This window comes from Cynocephalus volans, chromosome X (assembly GCF_027409185.1).
Source record: "Cynocephalus volans isolate mCynVol1 chromosome X, mCynVol1.pri, whole genome shotgun sequence".
In the NCBI taxonomy this organism is placed as follows: domain Eukaryota; kingdom Metazoa; phylum Chordata; class Mammalia; order Dermoptera; family Cynocephalidae; genus Cynocephalus; species Cynocephalus volans.
Window position 1 is genome coordinate 64,955,152 of NC_084478.1, and position 18,111 is coordinate 64,973,262.

The following is an 18,111-nucleotide window of genomic DNA, read 5'->3' on the forward strand; positions in this document are numbered from 1 at the left end:
ATGTTTTAAGACTACAATTTGGATGTGAGGGAATCATTTCTAGGCCTTTTCTTTGACAGAGCTAGGAACTATGTATGAACTTTTTTAAAGAAAGAATATCTCTTGTATTCAAATTAATATTCCTAAATGAAATTCTAGACTTAAATGTTTTAATTTATTATTCTTACATCTGGTAGTGGTTGTGGTAGTATTATTCTGAGACTATTGTATGTGTATAGTGAGTTGAATCAGTTCAGGTAATTTTGGTGGTGCCATTGGGAATCAAGACTTTTCAGCATGGTTAGGAAATACAAATGAAGGGATGTTTACTACTATTAATGAATCCTTTTATATTCAACTTCGCTTTATGATTATATAAGGTATTGACAAAAGAGTTACTTGGTTCCAAAGTCAAATCTAGAAAACAAGGTATATTCAGAGGAATCCAGGTTCTTTCTCTTTCCATTCCACTCTTTTCCTTTCTTTCTACATAAGTAAACTTCATTAAAATTTAAGTTTATCTTTCTATCGTTTTTTACATGAGCCTATATGAATATATATTTATATATTCATTTCCTTCCTAAGTAAAGTGTTAGCCTACTATGCACAGTTTATTCACCTACTTTTTTCACTTTATATTCAGGAACATGTTAAGTATGTAGAGGCACTCATTACTTCATTTTGCAATAATGTAGTGGCTCTTAATCATAATAGTAGTAGTAGTTATAGTAGTAAACATTTGAAAGCATTTCCTGTATGCCATGCACACCTTGTTATAAGTAATTTAATTCTCTCAACATCCATTTCAGTGGGCACTGTCATAATTCCTGTTTTACAGGTGGGAAAGTAAAATACAAATAGATTAGATGACTTACCTAATGTCACACATCAGGTGAAAAGCTGAGCCAGGATTTCCTCCTGGAATAGAGAGCCACAACCCTAACTAACAACATGGGCTGTACTGCTGCTTACCACTGATGGAGGTTCAGATTCAGCACAATCCATTTTTAAATTCAGTATTACTATGAGAAAATGTTAATATTGTTGAATATAAGTGGTAATATGAGTAGTTATTATACTCTTCTTTCAACTTTTCTCTATGCTTGAAAACGTTCATAAAAATTTGGGGGAAAAGTGAGAAGAAAACTAAACTATAAAAGTTGATTAAAAATTAAGTACATGTGCAAAAAATATTTACCATATTTTATTGATTTCAAGACACCATTGATTTAAAGACTTGCCACTAAGAAAGGAAAATTGCCACCAGTTATTCTATGGCATATCAATACTTGTAAGAAACATCTGGATTCAGAAATGTTAAAATGTAAAATGATGTGTAATTTGTAATAGGTAAAATATGTAATTAAAATCAAGTGTTTGCACTTTTAATTGTCTAAATGAGAGGTACAGATAATCTACTTTAAATATTAATAAAAATTCATATCGGAAGATCAGGGTCAGCTTTTTTGGAAAGACTGATCTGCATCTTGAAAGCTATCTAGATTCTGAATACAGCAAAATGTGGAGGACAGGGTTATGTGAGTGAGGGAACATGAGGAAGGGTTCAGAGTTTGTAATAGGTAGAGTATTTACCAGAAATAGTGTGTATGGGAGCAGAGAAGGTGGTGCTGGTGTTGAAGAACTGTGAATGCAAGCTCAGAAGCATACACAGGTGAACCCAGATTAGGCAAAGATTTGTAGGATTTTCTTTGTTTTCGACAGGTTAATTATTCTAGATTTTTTTCTCTCATTCACTGAGAATGTGGATCGAGGGTTGGAAGACTTGAGTCCAGGAATCACACTGTTGTGTTTTTACCTAAGTGGAAATAGTATACGTTGGGTCAGTTAAGAGTTCATGTGATAACCGAAGGTTTAAGGGTGATAAGGTTCCTAGAGGTGATGGAAGTCAGAGATGATATATAAGCAGAGGTAAGAAGGACTGAAATGCCAGGGTAAGATTGTTCTTGGTAGCAAAAACACCAGCAGGTAGGAGGTTAGTAAAAGACTCTCTCCAAGAACTCTGATAAAATGAGATATTATCAGCTTTCATATGGCAGGGCATTTCTAAAGAAGGGCTGTTCCGTAATATACAAGTATTAAGATGGTTTATTATACTTCTTTCTAGAAGTCTGCAAAGTTGAAAAACAGATTGAGAGACAGCATCAGGATGACCAACATAAATGTCTGTTGATGCAAGTTGGATTCTCTGACAAGAAAACAATTAACACCAGGAGTGGCTGTGACTGTAATGAATTTGGGAACACACTGTATCTGAGTACAAAGATTGCTGCTTCAATACCAAGACCCCATAAACATGAATCATTTGGAAATAATATTGTAGATAATTTAAACTTATTTAGTAGAATCTCTGCAGAAAAGAAGCATAATAATGGAAGACCAAATTTATTCTTCCATGCGGAGTATGAGAAAACAAATCCTGGAGTGAAACCCTGTGGATATAAAGAGTGTGGGAAAGCCCTCAGGCAAAAGAAAGGTCTTAGTCTACATCAGAGAATTAAAAATGGAGAGAAACCCTTTGAATGCACTGCGTGTAGGAAAACATTCAGCAAGAAATCACACCTCATTGTTCATTGGAGAACTCATACCGGAGAGAAACCCTTTGGTTGTACTGAATGTGGAAAAGCCTTTAGCCAAAAATCTCAGCTCATTATACACCTGAGAACTCATACAGGAGAGAGACCCTTTAAGTGTCCTGAATGTGGGAAAGCCTTCAGAGAAAAGTCAACTGTCATCATACATTACAGGACTCATACAGGAGAGAAACCTTATGAATGTAACGAATGTGGAAAAGCCTTCACTCAGAAATCAAATCTCATTGTCCATCAGAAAACCCACACAGGAGAGAAAACCTATGAATGCACTAAATGTGGCGAGTCTTTTCTACAAAAGCTTGATCTAATTATACATCATAGTACTCATACAGGAAAGAAACCCCATGAATGTAGTGAGTGTAGGAAAACTTTCAGTGATAAGTCAACTCTCATTATACATCAGAGAACTCACACAGGAGAGAAACCTCATAAATGTACTGAATGTGGAAAGTCTTTCAATGAGAAGTCAACCCTTATTGTGCATCAGAGAACTCATACAGGAGAGAAACCCTATGAATGTGATGTGTGTGGAAAAACCTTCACCCAGAAGTCAAACCTTGGTGTACATCAGAGAACTCATTCAGGAGAGAAACCCTTCGAATGTAATGAATGTGAGAAAGCCTTTTCTCAGAAATCCTATCTCATGCTACATCAGAGAGGTCACACAGGAGAGAAACCCTACGAGTGCAATGAATGTGAAAAAGCATTTTCCCAGAAGTCATATCTCATTATACATCAAAGAACTCATACAGAAGAAAAACCCTATAAATGTAATGAATGTGGCAAGGCCTTCAGAGAAAAGTCAAAGCTCATCATACATCAGAGAATTCATACAGGAGAGAAACCCTATCAATGTTCTGTATGTTGGAAAGCTTTTAACCAGAAGTCACAGCTCATAATACATCAGAGAACACACACAGGAGAAAAACCCTATGCATGCACTCAGTGTGGCAAGGCTTTCAGAGAAAAATCAACATTCACTGTACATCAGAGAACTCATACTGGAGAGAAACCTTATAAGTGTACAGAATGTGGGAAAGCCTTTACCCAAAAATCAAACCTTATTGTACATCAGAGAACCCATACAGGAAAGAAAACTCATGGGAGAGGCCACAGCCGGAAGTCAAAGCTCATGGCACGTTAGAGAGTAAATCAGGATCTGTTATGTACACTGACAGAAACTTGTGTTGATTTAATTAATGTTTTAAAAGTATGCTCAGACTTCTGGTTTAAATATGGGGAGTATAATCTCTGTGTCTGACAAAATTAGGAGAAAGCTGAAACCCTCAGGAGAGGACTGCCCAAAGCAGAGGAAATCAAGCACCAGTGCAGAACATTTCAGAGAGAGTACTCAAGGCTGCAATGTGAGACAGCACTGGTAAGGATACTGAGCGGCGGTTCAGGTTCCACTCCAAGGTGTAGAACCATAAACAGATATAACAATGGAAACAGTACATGGACAGGTAAGAAGTAGCATGTTTCCTAGACCATTTGGGGTCTGAGGACAAACAGGCAGGGGCCTTGACAAAGAATCACCCAGACAGCATATTTGCAGAAAGTGGTCTGTACTGATGGAAGGAACAGTTGTGATGCTGGGGAAAGACAGGGGACTTTTCCTTGTGAAGAGCCCTACAGCTGCCCCTGTTTACTGACATGGAGAAGGAAAATCTGAAGAAATAACAAATGTGGAAAAAATAATCCCAGTTGTTAGAAAAACTGTTATCTGCCTAGAATGTGGCCCCAGTTTCTTATCCCACATGAGCCTCCAGCAAATAGCAAGTCCGGGACAAGCTGTTCTCATTCAGAGAGGAATGACTTGAAAGGAATCAAAACCACAAATGCACGTAGTTTTGAGCCAGCAGTTTAACTTCTAGTAATGTATATACTCATGTATTTACAAAATGATGAACACACAGAGGCATTCACTGATGGTCTCCAAAAACAAAACTAGAAGCTGTCCAAATGACACCACCAGCATTTTGATTGCCACAATTGTGATATATTCATACAGAAATTTCCTTGGTAGACAAAAATGAATAAAAGAGAACTTGGATAACACTTACATAATGATGTGGAATACTAAGTATATATCAGTTGTGTATAAAAAAGGAGAAAAGTGGTATTGTGTATGTATAAACTATCCCTGTGAAGACACAAGATGGTATTCCTGATTACCCTGGAGAAGAGGAAGGGGCTGTGGTGGGTGGGGGAAGGAATTGTGAAGTAGACAACTGTGTATCCTTTCATAGCTTTTGAAAATTGTAGTATGTGGATGTCCCATCTTTTCAAAAAACAAAATGTTTAACAAGCATATATTATTCTATTACTATTAAAATGAAATCAGAATTTAGATACAGGATTTCATAACATTTAATTTAGATATGGTCAATGTGTTTTATTTTTTTCAAGTGAATAAACTGAATAACCAGGCAGGGAGTACAACAGATATTCAATCAATTCCAAAGGCATATAGGTATTATCTTCCCGAGGATGCCAAATACAGCGATTCGCAGGTCAGCTAAGACCACATTATGTAAACCTAAAATAATTGAGATGGAAGAAATTTTATATTTTTAGTATGCACAGTGACATCTGTGAAAAGATTGTGCTAAAGCTCGTCACTGTCTTTCCACACCTTAACAAAATGATTTAAATTACTTCCTACATCCACACCCACTGGCACACATGCGTACCACATGGAGACTTTTTACAAGAAGTCTAAAACATGAATCTAAAAAAAATGAATCTATGTAGAGGTTGAGTAACTTGGTCCCAAGGTCACAGTCCTGATGGTAACACCTGTTTTCTAAGGTGAAAGCCAGATTGAAAGCGATAGTCTGACAAAGGCAAAGACCACGCAGTAGGACATTTGTTCCAGAACATGATGTCTTCCTTGTGAATTACTGTATTTACGGCCCTCATGCTTCTGTGCTTTTTCACCAGGAACATCTTTGTGTTAGAACTTGGCAACCCAAGCTATGCAAAACCCGGGTGTGGGCAGTGTTTGAAGTTTTCAAAACAGGTGCATGACTTAGAACTGAGACCCTGTCTGTGCCCTCCAGGCAATCTGGCTTTCCATGAATTATGCTGCAAGAAAATGAGCCGTGGGCTCACTTTTTTTATGAACCACGTGAGTCGAACATATTACATTCGGTGCTTTTCCAATGAGAGGAAATGCGGGATGAGCAGCTTGTTGCTGCTGCTGTCTGCTGCAAGAATGCCCCAGGGCACTGGAAACAAAACTGTTCATCTTCATACTGACAGAGAATCTTCTCTGAGTCTCAGGTCCATTAAAGGTAATCCTGCAGAGGGGAGGAGGTTGGATCTCCCCATTTCTGGTGGATCTTGGGAGTCCTGCTTTCTGGGACACAAATGGCAACCTGCTGGGCCACATGCGGGTGAGGCATAGACCTAGAGGCAAATTGGTGGGGACGAACCGCAGGATGTGAGTAAATGGCCTGGAATTAGGGGAATGGGGGTTAATAAAGGGGCCACCAGAGGTGAATGAGGTAAATAGGGGCAGATTGGGTGAATAGGGAAGAGTAGGGGGAAATGGGGGAGACATCCAGTGGAGTGAACTGCTGGAGAAGAAACAGTCAAGTGTAAGTAGCATGAGTATGGTCAGGGAGAGTGGGAGTGAGCAGGATGTGAGAGGGCAGTGTGAGTTTTGTCAGCATGCACAGTGGAGTAAATGAGTGACATGCGGCATGCTGTGAAGTGTGGTGGTGAATGGGGCTGAGTGAAGAGCAGCGCAGGTGAGTGGCAAGATGTGGCACAGTGTGAGTGAGTGAAGAGGAGTGACGGGCAGTCGGGGTGGGCAGAGTGCTGGAATGGGGTGATGGTGGGTGCTCTGTCAGGTGAGTAACGGGGATCTGTGCTATCAGGGGTTATAGGATCTCGGGGCCTCAGCCATGCCAGACCTTATGGTAGCAATGTGGAGTGGGTAGGGCCTGAGTGGAGGAAGCTACAGGTGGTCACTGGGGTTTCTGCACAAGGAGAATCTGCCCCGAGGGCTCCGTGTTTGCCACAGGTGTATGGGATGGGAAGAGCCTGTGCGCTGGAGACAGTGCTCCATGAACGTAACCTCCGTGTTGCATATTTTTCTCGTACTGTTATTTGTATACACTCAGGGAGAGGCCCCACCACAGGAGTTATCCTGAACACCTCTCCCAAATCAGATCTGCTGTGCCTTAGGCTAGCCCTAATCACTGCAACCCCCCAGTTAATTATGCCGATTTGTGTTCTCACTGCTTTAGCTAAAACTTGGAATGTAAAATTAATTCTTATCCATTTGGGATCCCCAAGATAACCCAGTGATCCATGATTGACCCTATATCCACCCAGATCAGTGCTGGGCCCCTGATACTTTAACCCATTATCTCATATTATTGTCTTATTTCCTTAGGGATATTCTCCAAACTATCAATTATGACCTCTTCTCTCCTCATCTTTTGGGGCCTCTTAACATGAGAAATTCCCTTGATAGAATGATAGTCTCCAATATGCTACCAGGCAAGATACCTCAGAAGCCTTGGAATAGAAAGGCTCATAGACCAAATTAAAATACTTGAGTCACATGGCTTATGGAAATTTTAAGACAAAGTAGAGTGTGGTGTTGCAACAACAGGGTCAAGGGTTAAGATCACTATATCAGCCAGCCACCGAATTAAAAAGAATACAAAATACATTTTGAAAAAGAAGCAAAGGAAAGAGGTGGGGTAAGTTAACACCCTTAGGATGGGAAACAAACAGGGTGAAGCAGCACATTTCTTGAATCTGGCGATATTCCGTGTTCATTCTCTCAAACGAGCACAGGAGTTGAGGTTTGAACAGGAGGCCCAGGCACACCGAAGGTGCTCAGCGCCAATGACACCTCAGTTACCTGAGCTGTATGTAGCTCACCAGTTAGCTTCCTGAACGCTGATGTTTTATCTGTTTTCAGCGGGACAATACTGAGTGTCACCAATTGATGGCCAATTGAAGTATAATGTAGTTCAGGTGGTGGGATACCTCACGACATGTCTATAAGTAATAATCCTGTTTGTCCTAGCATATATTCCATTTATTCTATTTATCTTTAGCATCTCTTGCAAGTTACTAACTCACTTGCTTACTGTATTTAACACATCGTGTGCATTCTGCCTGTGTCTCAAAAGATACTTGATTATTCCTTATCTATACTTCACACATTGGATGGGTTTTGTTCATATCTCCTAAGCGCCTTGCTTACTAACCATCCGTACTAAGCACTTCTTAGGGATGTCCTCCATCACATTTGTTTTGTGTCCCCCAGAGGACAAACAATAGAGAAAATCAAAGCTAGTTTTTGGAAAGATTAATAAAAACAAACTCTAGAATGATCAAGAAAATAACACATTTTCAAATATCCACAATATAATGGACATCGCTATAGACTATAAACATTAAAAGGGTAATAAAGGAATTATGAAAAAGATTTATGCCAATAAATTTGACAATTTTGTTAATGTAATTAATAAAGGAGAAAAACCATATAATTTCTATAGATACAGAAGAAAGGGAGTTGATAAAATTCAATATCCAATCACAATATAAGTTTTTAGCAAACTAGGAATAGAAGAGAACTTCTTTAGTATGATAAAGGGTGTGTTAAAAAAAACAATGGTGATGCTGGAGAAACTTTCCTAAGGTTGGGAAGGAGACAAATAGTCCTGCTGTGCCCACTTGTATTCAACATCACACCGGAGGGCTGAGGCAATGCAATAAAGAAAAAGAAAAGGAGTAATGACTGGAAGTGATTAAATACAATTTCACCCTCTGCAGCTCTCATGTCCATAGAAAATCCAAAGGATCTATAGATAAACTAAAAATTAGTCAGTGAATTTAGCAAGGTTGCTACATATAAGCTCAACCTACAGAAATCGTTTGTCTTTGTACCAGCAACAAGCAACTAGAACAAATAAGGACACTATAACTTCAACTTGGGGGAAGAGAAACAACTGACCCAGAAATGGAGATCCTTGAAAGGAGGAGTTTGAGTTTGGGTGGGGTGGGATCTGATTGTGAAACACAAGGAGAAAACACCATGAGGCTTTTCACAAGAATGAGAGAAGTAGATGAAACAGACGTCACAAAGCTGAAAAAGAACAGATCTGTAGTGTTTGAATACATAAGGAAAGGAGTTGAAGACAATTGGAAGGAAGGAAAGTGAAAAGGCCAGGGAAGGGGAGAAAGACCAAGAAAGTCTCGTTCCAGTTAGAGGCGGCAGGAAACAGGTCCTGAGGACAAGGAAGGGAGGCAGGGTTGTCTGTCAAAGCTAAGCAAGGAACAGAGGGAGGCTGAGATATCCTTTTATCTGGGGGGCTCACCCCCACGTCCTGTAACCAGGAGAGGCCCACCTCCTTTAGGGAAGACATGGTACGTCAACGGCAAAGGAGTCAGCCTCCCACTCGCTAGCCAGAATCGTCCTTCTAACCACCTTCCCCAGGCTTTCTAGTGCTCACTCACCTATGCAACTTCAGCTTTTCTCTCTGCCACCCAAGGCTCTTCTTTCTCAAATGTGAAAATCAGGTCTGGTTTGGTAACTTGATTCTCTGTTACAGGACATGATGCAGGATTTAAGGCCGCTGCTTGGCCATGAGGGCCTCTGAAGTCCAAGAAAGGCGCAGTTTCCGCTTCAGAGACTGCCATTTACACCTTGGCAAAGTCTGGCCATTTCACTTGGGAGGTGAGAGAACAAGTTCGTCTTCTAGGGTCCAGAAGAGATGAGGAATCCTTCACCTCTGAACATTTCAGGACTTCAGAGCTGAGAAGTTCCCATATACCTTTTCCTCAACGCGCAGGTAGGACCACTGCAGATGGGGCCATCGTGTGTTATTCCAGGGACCGGTGGCATTGGAGGATGAGACTGAAGCCTTCGCCTGCAGGAGTGGCAGTGCCTGGACCCTGCTCAGAGTCGTGTGTCTGGAGTTGTGGGACTGGAGTATTACAGCCACCTGGTCTCCGGGGAAGGAGAGCTTGCCCCGGTAATTTATTACTCATGCTTATCACGTGTAGGTTGTGAAAGCGACCTTCCGTCCTCAGGCTCCAATGCCACTGATCCTGCAACAGCACACGAGGGCTCCAGCTGAAGTAGTCATCCCTGGCTGATGAGGAAAAGACACATGGGAACTGCTTTCTTCCCTGTCCACAAAAAGGATGCCTGCACTCAACCCGGGTTTTCTTTCACGTTGGAGGAGAAACAAACATCTTAGAGCAACTTCTGTTTTCGGTGATGACACAGAACCTTTTAGCTGACCCAAGTCACTGTCGCCACCATCAGATGGACTTTGGAATTCCCAGCCTCAGATACTATGGCAATAAATTTCATTTTCTTTATAAATAACCCAGTTGCACGGATTTTGTTAGAAGCAATGGAAACGGACCAATACACATTGTTTACTTAAATTCTCCAGAATTGCTTGCTACCCTTTTGATGAATAGCTGTCACATTCAGAGTTCAGTGCCCAGAGTGACGGCACTCTTTACGGGCCCTCAGGGAGGTGTGCGATTTGGTTATGTAGGCTGGTTGGGGCTGAAGGCAGGATGAACCCAACTGACATTAAGGAAGGGGGCTCGAGATTTCCTTGGCGGGAAGTGGCAGCTGGCTGTTCTCATGCTCATCTGTGCTTATCCTCAGTGAAGTGAACACTGAAAGCCAGGCTTTGGGTAGTTGAGTATCCAGCCCCGACCAAAGAATACAAAGGACATGAGGGACTGTTTCCTCACTGGAGTGGCTGCTTCCAATGGGGCTGGCCGGTGCAAAGAGAAAGAATGGCAAGTTTAAACTCTTAAATTATCTACTCACGACACAGACGGAAACCCAGACATTCTGTAAAAAATTCGTACCTTGTGCACCCGCTGAATTCCCTGTCTATATTGCCAGTCGGTCATTTGAACCTTAGGACTCTGTATAGAAAGGGGTGGGTGCTGAGTGCTCGAACGGTGATATGTGGGAGGATGTGGGAGAACGTGAATACTTGAAACTTCTAATTCCCACTGAGTTTCCTGTGTCCGCTGAATCCAATTCCTTTCCCCCCTGAAGAGACTCTGTCTGCCTTAAATAAGTCCCTGTAGTGACCTCCACTGAGACTGTTACTTTTTTAAGGGAAGCCAATTCTCATACTCCCCCACCCCTCTCTCTCCAAACCTACACCTGTCTTGGGTACCAAGCACTTTGTGTGTTTTGCAAGCATTAATTAATTTAACCCTGCCAATAACCCCTTGAAGTACTATACTTAGTATCCTTATCCTTATTTTCCAGATGAGGAAATAGAGGCTCAGAGAAATCAAGTGCCTCTTTCAAGGCAACACATGTAGTAAGTGCTAGAGACGGTGCTTGAACCCAGGACAACTGATGGAGTTTGGATGTGCTGTCCCCTCCAAACCTCATGTGGAAATTGGATCCCCAAAGTGGCAGTGTTGGAAACTGATTGAGTCATGGGGGTGGATCCCTCTTGAATGGATTAATGCTCTCCCTGGGGGAGGGGTTTAATGGGTGAGCTCTCGCTCCATTACTTCCCACGAGAGCTCGTTGCTTAAAAAGAGCCTGGCACCTTCTCTCTCTTGCTTCCTCTCTCTTTCTTCTGCTTGCGATGTGATCTGTTTGTACCTGCCAGCTGCCTGCCACTTTTCCGCCATGTGTAGAACCAGCCTGAGGCCTGTGCCAGATGCACCTGTCCCAGAATAGTAAGCCAAATAATCCTCTCTACTTTATAAGTTACCCAGACTCAGGTATTTCTGTTATAGCAACACAAAACAGACTAATACATTCATCCAGTAGAGAACTTACTTTTTCTAGCACTCTGGAGTGGGGTTAGCAGAGAGGGAGTTCCTCTCGCAGGTGTGTTTTATAATGATGGTTGAATGGGGTGTTTAGTATTGGATCCAGGTAGATGCCATAGTGTAGTCTCTGTGAAAGTATTTTGGCCGGATTCAGTGTTGGAGTTACATGAGAGTGCCTCTGTGACCTAGTCCCTGGGACACATTATTTCTTTGCTGAGGTTAGTGACACTATATTGGTTCATTAGGATATGGGCGAGCTCTCAAATTTTGGGGGATAGCATCTTGGAGTCTTGTCACTCTCAGGTTATAGTGGGTGTTCTTGGGTGGGACTGTTGGCACTCTGGCTAGCTCACCCTGACCCTGAATGGATGCACTGGTGTATACTAGTGCTCCTCGATTTGAATGGGTGACTCTGGATGGGTTTTCTCTTTTTTATTTCCTCTTTCCCTGGGCTCTGCTGGTGACCCTCCTCTGTCTATGCCAATGAGTGATCACCAAGTTACCTATGAAGTAGCGGTTGGCTGCTGTTTTGGCAGCAAGCCATCCTTGTGGCAGCAGTTGCTGTGGCGGAGGCTGTCACAGCCCACTCGTTCTGCACTGGTGTCTGCAGCAGTGGCAGGGAGTGTTGTTGATGCGTGGCTGCCTGTTGCTCCAATGGGGCCTCTGCAATGGCTGGGTGGGCCTCTCAGAGGCAGGCCTCCCCTGTCTGGGGTCCTGCAGGGCTGCCAGGTCACTGCTGCTCCAGTGGCTTTCACAGATTTTGTAAATTAATTTGGTAATACAATCCAGAGGTGGAAAAATACCACATATCCATAATGTACATACATAAACATACAGGCAGATAAAGATCTTATAGCTTTCGTTTGAAAAATTTTAGCCACTAGTTAAACATAAATACAGATATACAAAACTCACTGGTTTTTATAACAGAGGTGGCTCTTGTCTTTGCCTTACTTTGTATTTTTTCAGGATTGTATTTCTGGCAGATGGGACAAATTGAGATTACTTGTTCAATATGAGAGCTAAAGCTTCTCCCCAACATTTGTTGAGGAGACTTTTAAGATTTTCTTTGCTTAATGTGTAATCTTATGGAGGCTGTGGACTAAATTTTGGGTGAGGGATCGAAAGACACCAAGAAGCCATCTAGGTATCTCCAAAGACCATCTGAGTGGATAAAATTTCCAGTCTGTTTCCAGTTAGGTATTCAAGCCTCAAATGGTAGCTTTTGGGGTCTCTGAGCCCCTCAAAAGTCCCCCAATGGTAGCAGGGGAACTAAAGCTCTACTAACTGTAGGGAGTTGAGAAGTTGGAGTTAGTCTGGCAGGGGTGGACAGAAGGGGGAGGTAGGGGCTTGAAGGGGGACATATCAAAGGATGCAAGGGAGCTAAAGAGAAGATCAAAGGTGGTAAGAGAAGGAAGGAGAACCTGAGGTGATGGGAAGGGAAAGGTCTTAGGTGAGCTATTTTGGGGAGATCTCAAGTTTCCCAAAGAAGCCACTGGGATACCAAATTGCCTTTGATAATTTTTGCTATTTATGAATATATTAAACTGAGTCAGTGCCATAATGAAGCATGTAGTTAACAGGGAAGATCAGAAAGGAGGGCGCCTAACAGAAAAAGTTCCCCACGAGATTAACAGATAGTTAAACCAAGATTGGAGAGCCAAGGAAACACTTCATGCAATCTCCAGGGCAGAGAGCCCAGGGCACTCCCACACACAACTGCTGGGTTGAGAGCCAAGTGAACCCCCTCATGCAATCTCCAGGGATTGGGGAGCTAAGGAAATTTCCACACAGAATCTCCACTTTAGGGGAGCCCAGAAAAAAAACAGAAGAAGACTTACAGAACAGGTAAAGAAAAGTCTCTTCCAGAAAAAATAAAAGTAATTCCTTACTACTACTACCACATTACAACAGACAAATGTCCAAAGCACTGTATTAGATTAGGAGGTGTGACTCACCACTGTAGATCCCAATTTTTCCAGGTAGAAAAAGACACAAAGGGTCCAGGAAGCCAGCATGAATACCTGGGTGATGACAGAGGGGTCCAAGGGGCAATCAGCACTCCATTGGAATCATGGCACCATTAACATTCAAAGAAAAACAAATCAGGATTTAATAAGAAAAGACTTACTTAAAAGGATTACTGCAAGGCAGGGAAAGTGACTATTAAAATAGGAAAGGGGGAACAATTGTAATAAGAAGAATGCTGTGAGCATAAGGTCTGCAAGGGTCTCAAAAACAGACAGAAAATGGCTTTTCTGCAGAGGAACTGAATAGGCATTTCTCAAAGGAGGATGCACAAATGGCCAACAGACACATGAAAAAAGGCTCAACATCACTCAGCATCAGGGAAATGCAAATCAAAACCACATTAAGACATCATCTCACCCCCCAAAAATAGACTGGCTATTATTAAAAAGACAGAGAATAACAAATGCTGGCGAGGATGTGGAGAAAAGGGAACCCTCCTACACTGTTGGTGGGACTGTAAAGTGGTGCAGCCATTATGTAAAATGGTATTGAGGTTCCTTAAACAACTTCAGATAGAACTGCCATACAATCCAGCAATTCCACTGCTGGGTATATACCCAAAGGAATGGAAAGCATCATGTCAAAGATATAATAGCACCCCCATGTTTATTGCAGCTCTATTTACAATAGCCAAGAAAGCAACCTAAATGTCCATCATGAGACAACTGGATAAGGAAAATGTGGTCTATACACACAATGGAGTATTACTGTGCCATAAAAAAGAATGAAATATTGCCATTCACAGCAAAGTGGATAAACTTAAAGAAAATCATATTAAATGAAATAAGCCAGGCACAGAAAGAGAAATACCATATGTTTTCACCCATAAGTGAGAACTAAAATAATAAATATATAAATAAAAGAATGAAAGAAAGATACAACATTCACAATAATACATTGAACTTTCAAAAGGAGAACTGAAGTTACTAGAAGCAGGAAGGGAGGGAGGAGGGAGGAATTGGTAAAGGTCCACGAATAGCAATGAAAGTGTATATTATTGAATATAATAATTATTCTGACTTGAGCATCACATATTACTCATGAATATTGATATTCAACTCTGTAACCCACAGATACATACATTCAACTATGTTGCAATAAAAAAAATTGAGTAAAAAAAGAAAAAAGTACTAAAATAAAAAGTTAATCTCACACACAAAAAAGAGAAAGAATAAAAGAAGCCAGGCAAAAAGGAAAAATAGCACATGTACTCACTCATAAGTGGGAGCTAAGAGAGAAAGGAAGGAAGGAAAGAAAGACCACAATGGTGTGTTGGACTTGCAGATTGACAGAGCATACCTAAGGTTGCAGAGTGGTGCGGGAGGGAGGTTGGGGATTAATTGGGTGGGGGACACAGGGAATAATCACAATTTGTGGTAATGGGCATGCTGATAGTATTGATCTGGCCATCACATCTTGGACACAAGTGGTGACGGTCAGCTTTATACTCCATGAATATGCATAATCAATTTTTTTTAAGAAAGAGGTGATTAGGTCATGAAGGCTCAGCCATCATGAATGGATTTATGTTGTTATCATGGGAGTAGGTTCATTATCTCAAGAGTGCGTTGTTTAAAAAAAAGTGAGTTTGGCCCTCTCTCACTCTTGAGATTTCTTGCCCTTCCATCTTCTGCCATGGGATAACACAGTATGAAGTCCCTTGTCAGATGTGAGCCCCTCAACCTTGGACTTCCCAGCCTTCAGAACTGTAAGAAATAAATTTATTTTCTTTATAAATTACCCAGTCTGTGGTATTCTGTTATAACAACACAAAATAGACTAAGACACAGACCATAACATCCACTATTGCCTCCCCTTCACTTTGAGAGCATCTGCCAAACCAAGGTTACTTAATCTGCAATTTTCAAGAACATGGCTTGCTCAAAGTAGGCAGACTGCTGACATAAACCTGGGAATGGAAAAAAAAAAAAAAAAAAAACTTCACTTTCAGTGAAAGAATGAGCTAGAAATAAAACCACCTCTGTCCAAGGGACTGTGCTATGGTTTGAATGTGGCCCCTCCAAACTTCAAGCATTGCCAGTGTGATAGCATTAAGTGGTGGGGCCTTTAAGGGGTTATTAGACTGAGGGCTACTCCCTCATTAATGGGGTTAAGGCCTTTTAAAAAGAGGGTTCACACAGCTGTTTGGTTAGCTTGCTAGCTTGTTAGCTTGCCCTTCTGCCATGTGAGGACCCAGCAAGAAGGTCCTCACCAGACCAAATGCTGGCACCTTGATCTTGGACTTCCCAACTTACAGAACTGTGAGAAATAAATTTCTATTCCTGATAAATTGCCCAGTCACAGGTATTCTGTTGTAGCAGCAGAAGTGACATTGAATGGAAACGTAAAAAGTCCTCTGAACATTTATAGCCACAGGCCTGCCACCACTATTCTTCTTCTTTTTTTTTTTAGAGATGACCGGTAAGGGGATCGTAACCCTTGACTTGGTGTTGTCAGCACCACGCTCAGCCAGTGAGCTAACCAGCCATCCCTATATAGGGATCCGAACCCATGGCCTTGGTGTTATCAGCACCGCACTCTCCCGAGTGAGCCATGGGCCTGCCATGCTAATTATGTTAAAGGTCGTTTGTGATTTTAAGATGCATGTATTCATTCCACCAACCAAGAAATAGTTGAAGCAATGTAGAAGAATAATTAAAAGCACAGACTATGAACTCAATTCACCATGGTGGTGAGTCCCACCTCTGTCACCCACTGACTATATGACCTTGAGCAGGGTGCTTAATTCTCTGAGCCTCGGTCTCAACATCTGCACAATGGGGATAATAATAGACTGAACTCGAGGGAAGGTTGTGAAAATTAAATGGGAAGATGCACATAGAGGGCTTTGTGCTGGGCACAAGGGTCATTATCCTGTCTGTGCCCTAAGAGAGCTCTCTGTCATTCTAGAAGGGGCAACTTAGAGAGATCAGGCCTGTGAATGGAAAGCCCAGGAGGCATCGCCGACTTACTGGAGGCACTGAGGATGGGCATAGGGGAGACTTCCTAGAGGAGCTGACGTATGAGCCTTCTGAGGGAGACAGACAGCCCTAATTACATGGATACTCATTTTAATATTATTGTTATAAATACTATTACTCTCAAGTTTCTGGCTGTTGAGTCATATAGAAAAAGCACAGATAGAAGGGTTTTTTTGTGTGTTTTTTTTTTTTAAGTTTAAATTTCTTAAGTTACTATGTAGGTCCTCAGGAGGACCCCATACTCGAAGAGGTTAGAGAATTATGGGAAGGATTTGAGATGGCAACCTGCCACATATCTATCATTTATTAAAACTAAACAAGAAATGCACAGCAGAGGTTAGGAATATGTGGGTTGAATGGAAAGGGAAAATCTGAGCATATGTACTGACGAGCACTTAAACAGGCCTACGGGAACCTGAAGTAGCCAATCCCAGCAGAGGGCAACTTGATTCAAGCCAGAAAATCAGAGTATCCGCCCCCTTCGGAAAGAAGTTTCTGCCCCCTGGAGCCTGGACTGAGAGACCCCACTCCTGCTTCGCTTGTCTCGCCCACTTTCCTGACTTCTGATTAGCCAGATCAAGTTCACTAACTGCCCTGATTGGTCCATCGTCCTTTGGACGTCTAATGGCAGAATCTAATCTCCTCGAGTGCCACTTCGCTACTGCTTCGCCTCTGAGGTAGGTTCTCTCTAAGGGACACACGGGTTAAGAGGGGCAGGTAGAAAAGCTAGGAGCCTCTTTAGAACACTCAAGTGCTTGGGCCTTTGCCGTGTCTCCTGAGATCCCCAAGATCATAAAGATCTTAGGACTGAGAGACGACTAAAACCTTTCGGGGCAATCCCCATCAAGCAGAGATAAAATTAAAACTATCTGCAGTCTGTGAGACTTCCTAATTGCTATTCCTGAGGGAGGCAAAACTCCCCTCAGCCTGAGAAACCCCCTAATCAGCTAGACGCCCTTAGATTTTCTCAACCAGTGATAATGACAAATAGCCTCTGCCTAAGGAACTACTTTATTGCTTCCTCTTGGATGAAACAGCCATATTCTTGGCCCCAGAGACCCCTGAATGTCCTCTCCCGAAGATATCCCCCCAATTCCTTCAGTTTGGGGAGCACCAGATCTTCAAATGCCCCACATTCTCCTCACTCTAATAATTTCCAATTAACACAGTAATAGCCTCTAAATCCACTGATCCGCTAACGATCTCTTTTTCTCTCCAACAGAACCCACATTTCTCTGCCTGACAACCCAAACTCATCGATCAGAGAGACCATGATATGTGAGATTCACCTCCTCCCTCCCCCAATCTTAGAACATCCCCACTCAGTAAAACTACACACTCACTTCACTGCTTCCCCAACAAAGGTCCTTGTCTTTACTTAAGGATAAGCTAAGCTCCATGGGAACTACTAACAGCAATAGCTAACCCCCTCTTGAAGACTCAAGGCTGTTTTGCTCATGCCCAGAGAAAACCTGTCATCCCTAATCAATACTTCTGCCAGAGACTCCCGGCCCCCTGGTTTCATCTGACTTCTCCCCATGTGCTTTCTCAGAAACGGATAAGCCTAGGTTGGAGAAAAGTAGACCTTAATTCCAGATGACTGTGTGTGGCCATCCCTCAGTGCCTTCACTCTCTGCAGGACCTTCGGTCTTGTGGCTGGAGAGACTCAGGCTGTGTTCCTTGCAGATCAGACTGTTCCCGGTGCC

General features: G+C 42.1%; 1 protein-coding gene across 2 annotated transcripts in view; it reads left to right on the top strand.

Moving 5' to 3' along the window:
• Positions 1-4,763, top strand: part of LOC134367261 (zinc finger protein 182) — a 50,888-nt gene extending 46,125 nt beyond the window's left edge. For both annotated transcript variants that reach the window (XM_063083961.1, XM_063083962.1), the window contains exon 6: positions 2,105-4,763. In XM_063083961.1, coding sequence (XP_062940031.1) covers positions 2,105-3,735 — 1,631 coding nt within the window. In that variant the 3' untranslated portion in view covers positions 3,736-4,763. The remainder of the gene's footprint in view (positions 1-2,104) is intronic.
• Positions 4,764-18,111: the final 13,348 nt, after the last annotated feature.